This window comes from Pan paniscus, chromosome 2 (assembly GCF_029289425.2).
Source record: "Pan paniscus chromosome 2, NHGRI_mPanPan1-v2.0_pri, whole genome shotgun sequence".
Taxonomy (NCBI): Eukaryota; Metazoa; Chordata; class Mammalia; order Primates; family Hominidae; genus Pan; species Pan paniscus.
In genome coordinates this window covers 50,548,105-50,562,807 of record NC_085926.1, presented here as the reverse complement: position 1 = coordinate 50,562,807, position 14,703 = coordinate 50,548,105, and the positions used below count along the sequence as shown (strand labels likewise).

Genomic DNA, 14,703 nt, shown 5'->3' with positions numbered 1-14,703 from the left:
GATGTGGGCTGCCAGGCTACCAGCCTGCTGGCTCCATCTCTAGACAACAGTGAGGAGTCAAGAGCCCAAGACTGAAACTCCTGCCTTCCCTTCTTTCCAGACTGCCTTGTATCCCTGCCTGCCTTATGTTGGTCCCAAGCATCAGATGGACGCCTGAGGGCACTGGGTCCTTCCTCCCTGTGTCTGCCCTCCGAGGAAGGCAAGGAAAAATGCCACAACGTGCCAAGCCAGGCACATTCCATGGGCTCCTCACATGCATCCTATAAAATAAAGCATTAAGTCCCATTTCTCAGCCTTAGAAGCCAAGGCTGAGTGAGGTGAAGTCATCTGCCCAAGGTCACATCCTGGTGAGGGGCAGATTCTGGGATTGAAATCCAGGCTGGTGTGGCTCCAACATCTGGGCTCAATGTCCAGGGCCCAATCAAGCAGGTGGCTGCAGGCTTGAGGCCCCGCCTGCCAGTCCTCTTGGCTTGGACCTTTTCCTCAGCAGAGTCAAGCTGCACATTTTTCTGGGCAGAAAGTTGTGCCCGAGGCCGGCTCCTGCTTGTGGCCCCAGCTGCCCCGACAGTGTCACTCTCCAACACTGCACTCTCTTCTGGTGCAACATCCACAAGCTCGCCAAGGCCCTTCCTCAGGAATGGGCCTGAGGCCAGGAGGGAGAGACCATCAGGGAAGCCAGGACTGGCTGAGGTGTAGGGGGGCGACAGACTGCTCCGAGGTCAGGGCAGCTACCCTGAGATGCTGCTGAAGACAGCAAGAGCCAAAGGGCACAAGGAGAAAGACAGAAAGGGCAATACTGGTGAGGACCTTAGCAGGCAAAGGTCTGTGAGCATGGGGGACTAAGGAAGTGGGGAGCCTTGCCCTGGTTGTGCACCCCCTTCGCCCTCCCCACCCAGGTTCCTTCTGGAGCAGCCTCCTTAAAGGAAGCCAGGGGTAGCTCAGGGTCCATGCAGCTGGGGCTGGGCACAGGGCAGGACACTGGGGCACTGGGAGCTGCAGTGTGACCTCTACCAAATGTGTCCTCCAGCCATAGTGCAGGGCAACACTTAGGCTGGGTATGACTCCAGCAATATAGGCTTCCCAAAGGGAGGGATCTAACTTACTGTCTCCACTTGGTCACTGTCATGTGACCTCAGGCAGTCCATACCTTCTCTTGCTCTCCGTGCCTGGAGAATGGACATTCAGACGCCAGCACGCACATTCCACTTGACTAAGAGTAAAGAGGTTGCCAGTTGGCGTTGGCCTTGGACTCAGAAGAGCCAGCTTCTCACAGGGAAAGGAGCTGCCCAAGGTCCCACTGCAGGACACAGCCCTGGAACTCAGCAATCCCAGCTGCAGCAGAGGATGCTGCCTATTGGACCATACTGCCCATCAGACCATACTGCCAGGCCCTGGGAAGTGCCAGGGTGGCAGGGGGCAGTCTAGTGGAATGAGCCAGCCTGGTTTGCCATGTTCCTTAGGACCCACCCTGATGCAGGCTCACATCACCAGCACTCACCAACCTAGAGATTTCCTGTCGCTGTTGACAGGAAGGCTGGATCTGCAGGCCTCCTGGTGGCCATGAGTCTGCACAGACCAGAGCTGTGGTGGAGGCCACAACCCTATGCCCAGTATCTCAGCTTCTCACTCTCCCCAGCCCCAACCAGGGACACATGGGTTATTTGAAACCCCAGGGGTCAACTCGGGAGGGATGTTTTAGCTAAAAGCTATGGGGATAAAAAGGAAACACCCCTCACTGGCTCAAGCCTTCAGTTAAATGAACGTGGATGTGCGACCCAGGAATTGTGCAGCAAAGACCTCCAGACCCTCCCCTCCAGAAAGCAGGCAGTCATCCTTGAGCCAAACGCAGATGAGCTTCCTGTGCTCGAGCCAGGCTTGGCCAGGGAATTGTGTACACATGCACCCAGGGCAGTGGAGGACTAATCAATCCCTGGGAGTGAGCTGCTCTATGCCAGGACCCATGGTATCCAATGCCAGGAGTGAGGACTCACGTGCCTTCCTCCACACTGCACCCCCACACCACTACCAAGCAGGGGACTGACGGCCAGCCCTGCTGGGGCAGAAGGAAACCCTTGCCCCAGTGCTACCTGGGAGTAAGGGGGTCAGGGGACCTGCAAGTCATGGACAAAACATTAGGTCACCATTTGTTAGTCTCTCAATACTTTACTGGCCATATCCCCCAATACCCCCACAGCAATTTCACCAACACAGAGCAACTGCCCTCAGCCACTCTGATGTGATGGAGCCAATCCAGGTGTCCTAGAAATATCCTAGAAATGCAGAGCATGGGGAAATCACAGAACCTTGGGAAATGCCATAAGAACCTGGGCTCTGGAAAGTGCCATCCACCTCCCTCTGGTCAGGCTGGCAGCACTGACAAGGCATCCACAGGGCAGCCATGCTATGGCCCAGACCTCCGGATATGCAGGAACCGGGGCCTGAGGAGACAGGGACAGGGGCTGGTTACCGCCTGGGCCTCAGGGAATGAACAGGGAGTGGGAACAGCACACTCTCCTGACAGCCAGGGCTGAGGATGGCCCCAGTGGAAAGACCAGCATGCTACAGGGCTAAAGGGGGCTAGGATCTTACCTCCCACAGAAGTCCCTGCGCACAGCCACAAGATTAAGGTACAGGTCAGGCCGGCTCTGAAGCCAGCTGCTGACAAGCTCCGGGTGCCTTGGGTCCACTTCTAAGAAGATACTACTACATGGGGGAGAAATGGGTGGGCTCAGCACGACAGGTCTGGCGCCTGCCCTTCTGGGCTGCTTGGGCTGGCGAGGTGAGGGTCCTGTGCTGACCTCTGCCAGGGCCTGCCCAGTACACATTAGGAGCAGAGGAGCCTGCTGGGGACAGACCTAGGAGACCCATCCCATTCATACCCAGAGTCTTTCAGGAGCCGGGGTGCCAAGGCCAGAATGTGGGTAATGATGTCCATGCCCTCCTCCCCACCATCCAGGGCCGCGGGGTCTTCATAGCTGAAAGGCAAAGCAGTGGGAGGTGACAGCCTGAGAAAGGGGTATCTGAAATGCATGGAGGGCATGGGCAAGGCCTCCATGAATGGGGCCCTGTGGAACTTACACTCTGGGCTGAAGGGCAATTCTGAGGACCCAGAGAAGGAGGGCCCCAAATGGGTGGCAGCTCCTCTTCTCTTCCTCCCATGGGCAGCACCCTACCAGGCAGCGCCAGGCATGCTTGCTGAATCCCACTGGCTGATGGCCTCTCTTGATGCACTGACTCATGTCAGGGCATGAGTGTCTCCCCACAAGGCTGCTCCTCTTCTTGGTCTGGGAGATCTGGGGCTAGCCCTGACCACTCCTGAGAGCCCAGAAAGGGAGAGCCAACACCCGAACCCCATCCAACATGACTGCTGCCCCATCCAGGACTCCTGGGCTGCCCCTGGTTCTCAGCCCCTGTGTAACAGCAGGATGGCCTGGCACAAAGCTAGCCTGGGGCCAGCTTTTAGTCCCGGCTTTCCCACTGAGCCCCCATGCGACCACAGACAAGACACCTTCCCTCTCTGGGCCTCAGTATTCTATAAAATGGTGTGCCCATCTACTGAGCACCCCGTATGAGCCCTCCACTGTGTTTGATGCTTCCAAGTCGTCACTGAGTCCTCCCATGGCCCTGCAGAGCACTACCTCTCTTTTTCTAGAGGCAGGAAACAGGCCCAGAGAGGTTCGGTGGCTGTCCAGTAGTTTTAGTAGGAAGTAAGGAAGTAGGAAGGTAGAAGCTGAATCTAGGTAGGACTGTGGGCTCTCGAGTGCGTCAACTTAACACCACTGCCCATTTCAGCACCAACTCCCCTGTCCCTCCAGATGGTGTGGTCCTCGAGGGCAGACTAATCCCATTAGGCCTTTTCAGGCCTGGCCTCCCTGGCCCACCCTGCTTAGCACCTGCGGATCTCAGGGGCCAGCTGCTCCATGTCCTGGTGGAAGACGTAGGGAGGGTTGCTGACAATCAGGTCCACGGGGCCCCAGGGCAGGTGTGTCCAGCTCCTTTCTGTCATCAAAGAAGAGGACACACAGTAGGGACTAACCCATTGGGAGGTAAAGGATGATAGCTCCACCTGCCACCATGTCCCTCTCACCATGCCACACCTTGGGCCTGCCTCTGGATCTGATAAGCCAGACCTGCAAATTAGTGCCCAGGGTCCCCAGCTGGCAGCCTGGTGGGGAATGTGCATGCTTTAACATGGCAGCCCTTCATTTCAAGGCATAGAGTGTCCTTGCCAAAAATCCTCCTTATTATGCAAGACTCTGTTCAAGTGCCACTTCCAGGGTGTCCTCCCTGATTGCCTAGGCAGAAAAGAGCCTTTCTCTTCTGTAGCTCCACTAGCCTTATAGCCAACATGGACTGAGAGTACATGGAGGGTAGGCCTGGCCTCATCAGCCAATTCCTGATGCCTCTGACTACTGGTTTCACCCTGTGCCAGGTGCTACACCAAGTATATCACATTCCATGGAGGGGGCACTGAGGCTCAAGGATCCCACGGGTAAGGCAATGGAGCCAGAACTGGAGTTGGAGGCCTGGAGACACTGTAAAGGCTATGGCTGAGCTGTGCAGTGCCTGGACCACTTCCCCTGCCAGGCAGGGGGAAAGGGTCACTCAAGTATTTTGGTCCTGAAGGCATTATTTTAAGCTTTTGCTTATCTGTTGCCAACAAGCAAGCCCTTAACTCATTGGTTATGAGGAATTCGGAAGTTCTCTGTGGCTGGTCCCTTATGGGTCAGGTCAGCCTAGGAGGCAAAAGCAACTTGTCTGTCCTCAGCCAAGGCTTCGTTTGAGCTGCCACAAACGTGCACACACACACGTGTATGTGTGTGTGTTGTGTGTGGCTGTGTGGCTGTTGGGGGAGCTCTCCCTCCATCTCCACGGAGTGCCTCATCCACCCAGCAGCACCTGCATCTAGTCTCCCTATCTCAAGGAACATGCAGGGGAGGGTACCTGAGGTCATGTCGAGGTGGATGATCCAAATCCTGTCCTGCAACCGAAGCCTACACAGATAGGGAGAAAGGGGTAGGCACGGGGGCAGACCCCTACCCTTCACTACAAGAATGAGGTCTTGTAGTCAACCCTTCTTGGACTGGCAAGATACTCACTGCCCACTACCCATTCAGAACCCCGTGGGACCCATGCCAGGCTACCCCACTGCTTCCTCCTTCTTGGGAGTAGAAATCAGACATTGGTGAGTTTGAAACCTGAAAAGGAGTCAAGATTAGGCCCCAAAGTGCAACTCCCCCACCTACCTCTGAGCATTCTCATGGGTCAGAGAGATAGCAGCTTCCCCCTTATCCACAGCAATGACTCGGCTCTGTCCCAAGAACAAACAGAGGATATGTGGAAGGCAATGCTGAGAGATGCTGGGAGATACTGGGCCTGGGGGACCGTCCTCCAACCCCCCACCAGAAGAGAAGGGAAATACCCAACAGCCTTTTCTTCTTGGCCAAAGTCTAGCCAGATAGATGTGGTAGGCGTTAGAGTCTGTGAAACACTGGGCTAGGGGCAGCCCTGTCCTCCCTCATCTAGCTGCTTCCCCTCAAGCGCTCCTAGCAGAGGGATGTGGGGGAAGCACTAATGGGAGGGACAGTGAGTGTCAGTCACAGTCTATCCAGAGTGGGTGGAGGGGCTCACCTGGGGGAGCTGGCTCAGCAGGCTGAGGGAGATGGCTCCTGATCCGCAGCCCACCTCCAGAATGAGGGGGCTGCCTGGGGATCCCACAGCATGGGACCTCTGGGCCACCTCTTCCAGCACCCACTCAACCAGTTCCTGTGAAGCAGAGGGATCTGGATCAGAGTTGGTGCCAACGTGGCTCCTGGGGGTCTTGGTACAGAGGCCTAAGCAGTTACCCTTGTGAACGTAGGAAGGGGAGGTAGCCAAAGCCAGACTGACCTTCATGTCAGCTGGGGCATGGCCAAGTCACCCTGCCCCTCCAGGCCTCAGCTTCCCCATCTGTACACCTGAGCCCAGTTGAGGATAGCCCACCTTGTGGGGATGTGGTGGGGATTAAATGCACTAATCCACACCTGTTTCATGTTAAGTGTTCAATCAACCCCAGCTAAGCCCTTTACAGACATCCTCCCATTCTGTGCTTACAGAAATGCTAAGAACTGGCTGGGCATGGTGGCTCATGCCTGTAATCCCAACACTTTGTGAGGCTAAGGTGGACAGATCACTTGAGTTTGGAGTTTGAGACCAGCCTGGCCAACATGGTGAAACCCCGTCTCTGCTAAAGGTGTGAAAATTTGCCAGGCATGGGCACGGTGGCGGATGTCTCTAGTCCCAGCTACTCAGAAGGCTGAGGTGAGAGGGAGAATTGCTTGAGCCTGGGAGGTAGAGGGTGCAGTGGATCAGGATCGCGCCACTGCACTCCAGCCTGGGAGACAGAGCAACACTCCATCTCAAAAGAAAAAAGCTAAGAACCATATCTTATAGTTCCTGTCCACTCCCTCTGGCCTGATCCTGCTCCCAGAGTTTTTCCTGTATTAATCTGTTAAATCCTCACAAGTGTCCCATGAGGAAACTGAGGCCTGGGGTCAAGGCCCCACCTGAGCCTGGCCTGTGGTTCATGGTGGCCAAGAATCAGGAGCTGGTGTGTCCCCAGCCTCCTCACAGAGCTGGGCTTCAGAGGCCCCCAGGGAGGCTCCTAGGCCAAAGGGACAGGGAATTCCCTCTTTTGGAGGAGATGGGCCATGGGGGAACACGGTCCTGACTAAAGACCTGAGGGCTGTGGCATACACAGGCATAGGTCAACAGGCATGGGTGCAGAGGGAGGTGCCTGACTGCACTGTACCTGCCCTGGCAGCAGGAGGACATTTTCAGACACTGTCACTTTGGAAACAAGAGGGTTTCAAGCCTTGCCTACCCGGCCACTGCCTGCAAGGACTATGCCTGTAAACCAACATAGGGTAGGGGTAAAGGGTGGAAGGCTCCTGCCGTCCAATGGCCAAAATTTTTCTAACCAGCAGTGGAGTGGGACACCTGAGTAGCCAGGCATGAGACAAGGAAAGGGCAGTGTAGCCCCTTCTCAAAGGCATCCCTTTGGATGTGGGCAGAGAAGCCCCCCAGAGGGTCAGGACTCCTGGGACCCCAGGTCTCAGGAAAGACTGGCTCAGGGAGCTGGGGATGGTGGGCAGCAAGTGGGTGCTTCCCTGATCTGAAAAGAGGACCACCTATTCCAGAAAGCCTTCCTCAAGCCTGGGCCAGGCTCTACCACGGCTTTCTCCACCCTGAGCCTAAGGTCTAGCCTAAGGATGGGGTGTGCCTCTCCCACCAGACGCCATAATAGGAAGACCTGAGGTCTGACTCATCGCATTGTGTCCCACACTGGCAGGGCTTGGCCCACAGACAAACCTCTTGGCTACTTTCTTTTTTTCTTTTCTTTTCTTTTTTTTTTTTTTTTTTTGAAACAGAGTTTCGCTCTGTTGCCCAGGCTGGAGTACAATGGCGCGATCTTGGCTCACCGCAACCTCCGCCTCCCAAGTTCAAGCGATTCGCCTGTCTCAGCCTTCCCAAGTAGCTGGGATTACAGGCATGCACCATTGTGCCTGGCTAATTTTGTATTTTTAGTAGAGACAGGGTTTCTCCATGTTGGTCAGGCTGGTCTCGAACTCCCGACCTCAGGTGATCTACCCGCCTCAGCCTCCCAAAGTGCTGGGATTACAGGTGTAAGCCACAGCGCCTGGCCCTCTTGGCTACTTTCTAAGTGATGGGCAAGCTCTCTGTGGCACCACCCTCTGAGTCTCACACCCCCAGGTCTCCCCCACACCCCAATGCCATCAGCCAGGCCCAATGGAGCAGAGGGCTCCAGATCACTCACACCCATTTTCCACATAAGTTCCCCAGTGCTGGGTTCCAAAAAGCATCTCACCCTTCCAGGCCCCCAACCCCAGCAACAATGTTCACCCACCCTGAGGGTGGCAAGTCCAAAGTAGGCAGAACTTGGCCAGCAGGTCCAACCCTCCCTGTTCCAAGCCTCTTCTGCACCTAACAAATGATTGCCTGTGGGTGAGGGGGCCCAGCTCCAGCAGGAGAGAGTGTGTATTCACTAGCTCTCACCAGCCCTGTGCCAGGCACTATTGGAGACCACTAAGGTACTTGTGGCAAGCTGAGCCTGCAAGGTTGGGCCAGGTACAGAGTGAGCAGTATAGGGCTGTGGCTGAGAGCCTGTCGTCTCAGTGGTGAGGCCACAAGCTGAGAGGTTGGTAGGGTGACCAGGAGTTGTCAGGTGTGTAAGCCTCTCTTGGTTTCCTGGTCATAGACAGACCTACTATGGCTGGAGAATGATCCCTCAGCCAGCCACACTGGCCAGCCACCTCACAGAGATACTCAAAGACCTCAAAGACACACACCACGTATGTGGATGGCCACCTTGGGGAGGGTAAGAAGCTAAGAAACTGAGCCCCTGCCACCACTAGTGGCCTCTTGTTTGCCATAACACTCCAGAGCACAGGAAACTCATCTTGGTTGTAGAGCCACCTGGGGCAGGGGTAGACAACAGCCCAAGGAGTCCAGAAACTTTCTCTTCTCCTCCTAGTGAAGAGCCTCCCTCAGCCTAACGCTGGTGGCTCTTTCGGCAAGACTAAAAGCCATGCTGGTCACAGGCTCAGGGCACCCCCTCCAGGTGAATATGGTAAGAATCCAAGAACAGGGTGGGGCACAGACGCATGCAGGAAGGAGGTGAGGGGCAGGCAGTTGTTGGCTCTGCCTAGAACTGCTGCCCCAACATGGACTCCATACCCCATCAAGAGGTTGGCCCAAGGCCTGGGCAGAACCTGAGTGCCCATGAGTACCCTCTATTAGGATGGCATCCCTGGTGGGGCAGACCCAGGGAGGTGGCATTGCCTCCTTCAAGCCAATCACAGACAAAACACTGAGCCTCCCACAACCTGTACAGCCTCACAGCAGGCTGGGTGAGAATGGTTCACACCCCCAGCCCTGAGTTTCCTACTGTATTCACTGCCAGGCCAGGGGCTGAACCACCTTCTCACCCTTAGGGAAAATGCAACTCACTGGGTCACATGCCTCCTGCAAGTTTGCACTTCAGACTCCCCTTTCATCAGAAACCATCCCCTGCACCCATTCTCACTACTCCCTGCCACAGGCCACGTCCTCTTGAGTTCTTGGTAAGGCATCCCCCAATGTGGCTTTACATTGGGGTGAACCTGGTGAGTTCTCAGAAATGTCTGCACAGCAAGATGAGCACCTGGCCTCCCAATCACAGCATCTCCCCTCACCCCACCCCTTGCAGTAGAGCTGCTCTCTTGGCCCAGACCCATCCAAGAATCAGGGGGCCACATGGGAGCCAAAGTCCACACTTGATACTCAGAACCCTGGCACATATGGCTGGTGCCAGGTCAGCTCTGAAGGAACTCAAATGTCACCATGCCCTGAACCTGGGAAGCCGGAGACAGCAAATGATTTCTTCGCCAGAGATCACGTGTTTTCAGGAGCCACAGGTAAGCCTCCCAAAGTCTGCAGGTGGCAGGCCACACCCTGCTCTGGGTCTCCATGCTGTGTCCTAGGTCATGCCAATCCCAGATGGGGCAGCCCCATGTGAGGGATGGGGCTCTGACCTGGGAGTCAGGAAGTCCACGTGCTGCCCCCATGCTCCCTTCCTTGACAGCCCTGTGACTTCAGCAAGGCCTCAGATTCCCTACTGTCCCTGCCCTGACACTGGGCAGTGAAGCAAGGACCTGGCCTCCCAACCACATGATATGGAGGGGAGAGGGGTCAGAGAGTTTCTTGGCTAGGGGACAGAAGCTGAGAAAGTGAAAGAAGGGTTTGGGGCCCCCTGGCCACAGCAGGGGAATGGGAACTAACCTTTCCCAGAAATGTTTGTGTGCCTAGGTCTTTCTGGAAACACTGCTTCTCAGAACCTGGCGCCCTCTGGCTTGCCCACCAGCTCTCACCCAGCTCTACTCCCTGGTCTGCGCCCTCTGGCTCCCAGCTCTGTCATCTACAAGGTCAGAGGGGAGTCCAAGAAGGGCCATAGAAAGCGTCTCTTCCAGGACCAGGGTGCCTTACCAAGGGATAACACACTTGCGCCACACATCCCTAGTCCTAGTAATTTGAGGGACAACACAGGTGATTACCAGACCAGTCAGTAGACCTAAGAGGGCCACCAGATTCTCTGGGCTGGAGGCCTAACCCTCTCATCATCTGGGCCCAGAGATGGCAGGAGGGCAGTGACCTGCCCGAGGTTGCACAGCTGATACCAGGTCTCCAGGTCTCCGGCTGGAGCCCTCTCCACTTCCTCCATGCCTCCTGAGAAGCTGCTGGAGGACATTTGTTCCCTGTGGATTGGGTGAGCCATGGGATGGCTCCCAGAGAAATGGCAGAACAGGCTAAGTACTTGGGCAGCACTATTTGAGGCACTCTGGGCCATTGCCAGACCTAGAGGCTGGGTTGATAGCTTGGAACATAACAGTCAAGGGGACCAACAGGAATCCTCTGTCCTCTGGGCTCTGCCAACACAGTCAGAGAGGAGATACATGTCTAGAAAGGCACTGTCCCTGAAGTCATGGGGCCCCAGTGCCCCCTGGAGGAAGCCTGGGGTAAGACTGGTGTCCTGAACTCCACCATCATCCTGATCCTGCCTTGCGCTGGTGGCACACCTACCTCTGTTTCTGGCCGAGGAATAAACACTGGGGGCACCATCCTTAGGCTGAGCCCCTGGAAGTCCCACTCTCCAAGGATGTACTGCACCGGCATCCTGCAGAGGGGGCAGCTGGGTGGTCATCAGTGACAGAGCTAGGACCAACAGGACCATGCCTGGGTTGAGATACCACTTGTGGCCAAAGGTATCAGGCAAGACCATGTCTCCAGGGCCTTGGGACTCCTGAGGCAAAACCCTCCCTCCCTCCCTTCTTCCTATTCAGTACCCCGGCCCCACTCTTGCCACTCCTGCACCCCAACACCTCCCTAGTCCTTGGACATTCTCCTCCTCCCTGAACTTGGTGGGGATGGGGGAGGCTGGACTGCTGCTCCCCAAACACATCCTTCAGGTCTGATCCATGGGTGCTCACCTCTGCAATCGACGGCTACTCAGCTCCTGGATACACTGTAGTTGCTGAGAGGTCAAGGGCTGGGTCCAAAGTGCCGGCCTCAGGCTCTGAAACTGTCCCCACAGAGAATGTAAGTGGCTGGCTCACTGGGCCCAAGGCCCCCAACCCAGGTGTCTTATGTGGATAATGCCTGCCCAGCACTGGTCTGGAGGCCCAACCCTCTCATCATCTGGGCCCAGAGGGGGCAGCATCCTGCCTAAGGTTACACAGCTAACACCAGGCTTCCAGGTGTCTATCCCAGAACACTTAGGCAGAGATATATTCGTTCATCCAACAAACTGTTACAGTGTGTGCCAGGCGCTAAGACGTTCCTTCAGAAAAATCCCATCAGTCTCAGCTAAGCACTCTTAGTGAACAGAAAACCTGGATATCCCTTCCCCAAGTCCTCCCTCCTCCCTCTTCCTGTCCTCTTGACAACACTAAACTTAACTGTTTTGGCTCCAAGGACATGAGCCACGATGTACTCACTGGATTCCCGGGCCTCAGGGATACCCCTCTTCTCAAAGACCCCAGTCCAGTGGCTGACCAGTTCTATGGCACTGGATAACCCAGCCAGAGGTGGTTGGGGTTGCCATGAGCTGAAGGCCCAGCCCCAGGTACTTCCCCTCCTCCCTGGGCCAGACAGGAGGGCCCACAGCATTCGGCCCCAAAGCTCCATGTCTCAGGGAAAGGTTCTCCAGAGTGCTTCCAGGTTCCCAAGTCTGCTTTATAATGTCAGCTGCTGAGGTGAGTGCTGAGAGTGGCCCCTGGACCCAGCTGGGTGAAGATGGAGAGGTCACAAGCTCTGGTGCCCCAAAATGGCTCTGGTCCTCAGATATAGTTGGTTGCTACCCTGGGAGTGAGAGGAACCAGGAAAGCAGGTGAGCCTTGTATGACACCCCCCCTTCTACCAATACATTGCCTGAGAATAGTTGTGCTCTTGCTCTGACACCCCCTTGACTCCATTTAGAGCCTTACCCACCTATTTGATCATTCTTGTCTTGGCCACTTACGTTTTCTTCACATTTTTAGCTGGAGTGGGCTGAGCCCATAGCTCAGTCTCTGCTAATAAACGGGTTGGTGGTAGGTTAGGGCACATATGTGGGGACAGGACAGATCTGTGTCTAACCTAGCGTGTGTGATCTTGAGCAAGTCATTATTTCTGATTTTCACTTTCTTAATCCATAAGATGGGGGAAAATCACACCAAACCCATGGCAAGCAATGCATTAGTCTATGAATATCCAAGGCCTGGGAGGCAGCTCAACACACAGCAGGGACCAGATGTTACATGATCTTAACTGATGTTACAAGGGGCAGATGATTGCCTTTAATTGGGAGCTTTGAATCTGACATTGTGTGTGTACTGTCATGGATTTACATGCTGAAAATTTCCTCCTAATTTAACCTATAATCCAGGACATCAGCGTAAACCACCAACTAAAAAATTTACAACTGTATATTTAAAGAGGTCACAAGCAAGTTTAACTGAAGGCTTAAAATCAGCGGTCCCCTTTGCTTCCAGATAAAAGTCCAAACTAGCGTTTATTGAGCACCTGCTAAGTGCCACATCTTCAGATACAAGTATGGTCAGAGAAGGGAAGCGACTTGCCCAGCGTCACTCAGGTAGAAACTGTCCCAGGCAAGCTGGGCACGGTGGCTCACGCCTGTAATCCCAGCACTTTGGGAGGCCGAGGTGGGCGGATCACGAGGTCAGGAGTTCGAGACCAGCCTGGCCAGCATGGTGAAACACTGTCTCTACTAAAAATACAAAAAATTGGCCGGGCATACTGACGCGCACCTGTAGTCCCAGCTACTTGGGAGGCTGAGGCAGGAGAACTGCTTGAACCCAGTTCAAGCAGGCGGAGGTTGCAGCGAGCCGCGGTCATGCCACTGCACTCCAGCCTGGGTGCCAGAGAGAGACTCCGTCTCAAAAAAAAGAAAAAAAAGACTGTCCCAGGCAAGACACGAACCCGAGTCCACCAGACTCCAGAAGCGGCTCTTGCACCAGTGCGCCGTCCCAGGAGCCAAGGCCCGAAGTCAGAAGTGTAAACTCCCTCACAGCTACGCACCGCATTGTTAACGACCCAGATGAGGTCCCCTCTCTCCAACCCTGTTTCCCCATCTGCACTATGGAGAATGGTACCGGCCAGGTCTCCAGGCGGTTGCAGTCGAAACACCCCGTTCCGATCCCCACCTCCCATGCATACCTGCCTGAAAGGCTGCCCCACCCACCCACCCACCAGCCGGAGAAGCTGCCCCGAACTGGACGCCCGGACGTGCGTGGCCCGTCGCGCGCTCCCTCGGACGCCCCGCTTCCGGGGTCGGCGCGTTTAAGAAAAGGCTCGGGCGGACGCCGTAGCCCAGCTTCAGTGTTCCTATCGCTGGTGGGTTCCTCCCAGGAGACCCCTGCGGATGGGTGGGGAGGCTGTGAATTCCACTCCCTGTACGCTCGCAGGCCTGCATGCAGGAAAGTGCGGGGATGTGTGTGGGGTTGACCCCTGGGGGCCCGGACCTGCCGGTCTTCCTTAAAATCACAGCAGGGATTTGGCTCCATCCCAAGGGGATTGCTCCGAGCTGGCGTTTAGGAACCAGGCCGGGAGGTGTGTGGGCGGAGCCCAGTAGCCTGCCGGAAAGGGGGCGTGTCACCAGAGGGCCCGGGTGTTCCGGCGGGGACCAGATGTCCGGGGGCGTGGTCTATCTTAGCCTGGGGGCCGGGTGGAGCTGTGTATGGGCGGGTTCCAGTGTTGAAGGCTGGTCCATCTTTGGGGTCCAGTCCCAGTGTCGTGACCCTACCGAGGTCAGTGGCCCGAGTCCACCAGGGGGTCGGCCGACTGGCGGCCAGACCCCAGGGGCTGCTCTTTTACCGATTCGAATCTTGACTCTATTGGCAACTCCTCCAGGTGTTGGGACCTCTGGACCTCAGTTGCGCCTTCTATAAAATACTCGGCAGCGTCTGCAAAGTGTGTCTTGTCAACATCCCCCCACCAGAAAGTACTGTTAACTAGAACACTGTTAACTACTTTTTTTTTTTTTTGAGACGGAGTTTTACTCTTGTTGCGCAGGCTGAAGTACAATGGCGCGATCTCTGCTCACTGCAACCTCAGCCTCCGGGTTCAAGCCATTCTCCTGCCTCAGCCTCCCAAGTAGCTGGGATTACAGGCGTGAGCCAACACGACCGGCTAATTCTGTATTTTTAATAGAGACAGGGGTTCACCATGTTGGTCAGGCTGGTCTCGAACTCCTGACTTCAGGTGATCCATCGCCTCGGCCTCTCAAAGTGCTGGGATTACAGGAGTGAGCCACCACGCCCGGCCTTAAACTGCTATTAAACATGCTGTTTCCCTGCCTCCTTCCCAGACCGGGAGACACAGGGGCGTTTGCATTTGTACCAGGCTACCCGGTGACTCCCATAAACTCCTTTGAAAACCGGCGGATCAGGAGTATCTGAGGGCTCCTTCCCTGAGCTGATCATGCCGTGGATGGAAGCTATTGTGAGGGTATATGTAGACTTGCCTGGGTCGGGGTGCCCAATAATAAATCCACCCCACTCTCAACTTCTCTAGACGAAGATTCCCCATCTTCGTCTAGAACCCTCACACCAGAGGACCCGTCTGAGTAGAAAGCCAAGGTTCAGGAAGGGAAAAGCAGTTTCTTCAAGG

At 55.6% G+C, this 14,703-nt stretch overlaps 1 protein-coding gene across 13 annotated transcripts; it reads right to left on the bottom strand.

Annotated features, from left to right (window-relative positions):
* Positions 1-2,143: 2,143 nt before the first annotated feature.
* HEMK1 (HemK methyltransferase family member 1) lies at positions 2,144-14,523 on the bottom strand. Of its 13 annotated transcripts, none has more exons than XM_063602777.1 (11): positions 13,252-13,546; positions 11,494-11,895; positions 11,025-11,116; positions 10,618-10,711; positions 5,632-5,766; positions 5,247-5,311; positions 4,945-4,994; positions 3,894-3,999; positions 2,880-2,975; positions 2,590-2,703; positions 2,144-2,438 (listed from the first exon to the last, which is right to left on the bottom strand). In XM_063602777.1, the coding sequence occupies exons 2-11, from the start codon at positions 11,719-11,721 to the stop codon at positions 2,402-2,404; spliced, it is 1,017 nt and encodes a 338-aa protein (XP_063458847.1). In that variant the 5' UTR covers positions 11,722-11,895; positions 13,252-13,546; the 3' UTR covers positions 2,144-2,401. The 13 variants fall into 13 exon arrangements, with proteins under 13 accessions (XP_063458847.1, XP_057157755.1, XP_063458846.1 ...); XM_057301772.2 differs by having other exon boundaries at positions 13,285-13,546; XM_063602776.1 differs by lacking the exon at positions 13,252-13,546 and adding an exon at positions 12,843-13,157.
* Positions 14,524-14,703: the final 180 nt, after the last annotated feature.

What these genes read in the sequence shown, in the direction of transcription:
- HEMK1 (XM_034956543.4), bottom strand. Translation starts at nt 13,245, where the DNA reads ATGGGAGGTGGGGATCGGAACGGGGTGTTTCGACTGCAACCGCCTGGA. An exon ending in TGCTGAGCCAGCTCCCCCAG is followed by an intron (nt 5,312 to 5,631) that starts GTGAGCCCCTCC and finishes TTCTTGGGACAG; the next exon opens with AGCCGAGTCATTGCTGTGGA. An exon ending in ACCCATGAGAATGCTCAGAG is followed by an intron (nt 4,995 to 5,246) that starts GTAGGTGGGGGA and finishes CTATCTGTGTAG; the next exon opens with GCTTCGGTTGCAGGACAGGA.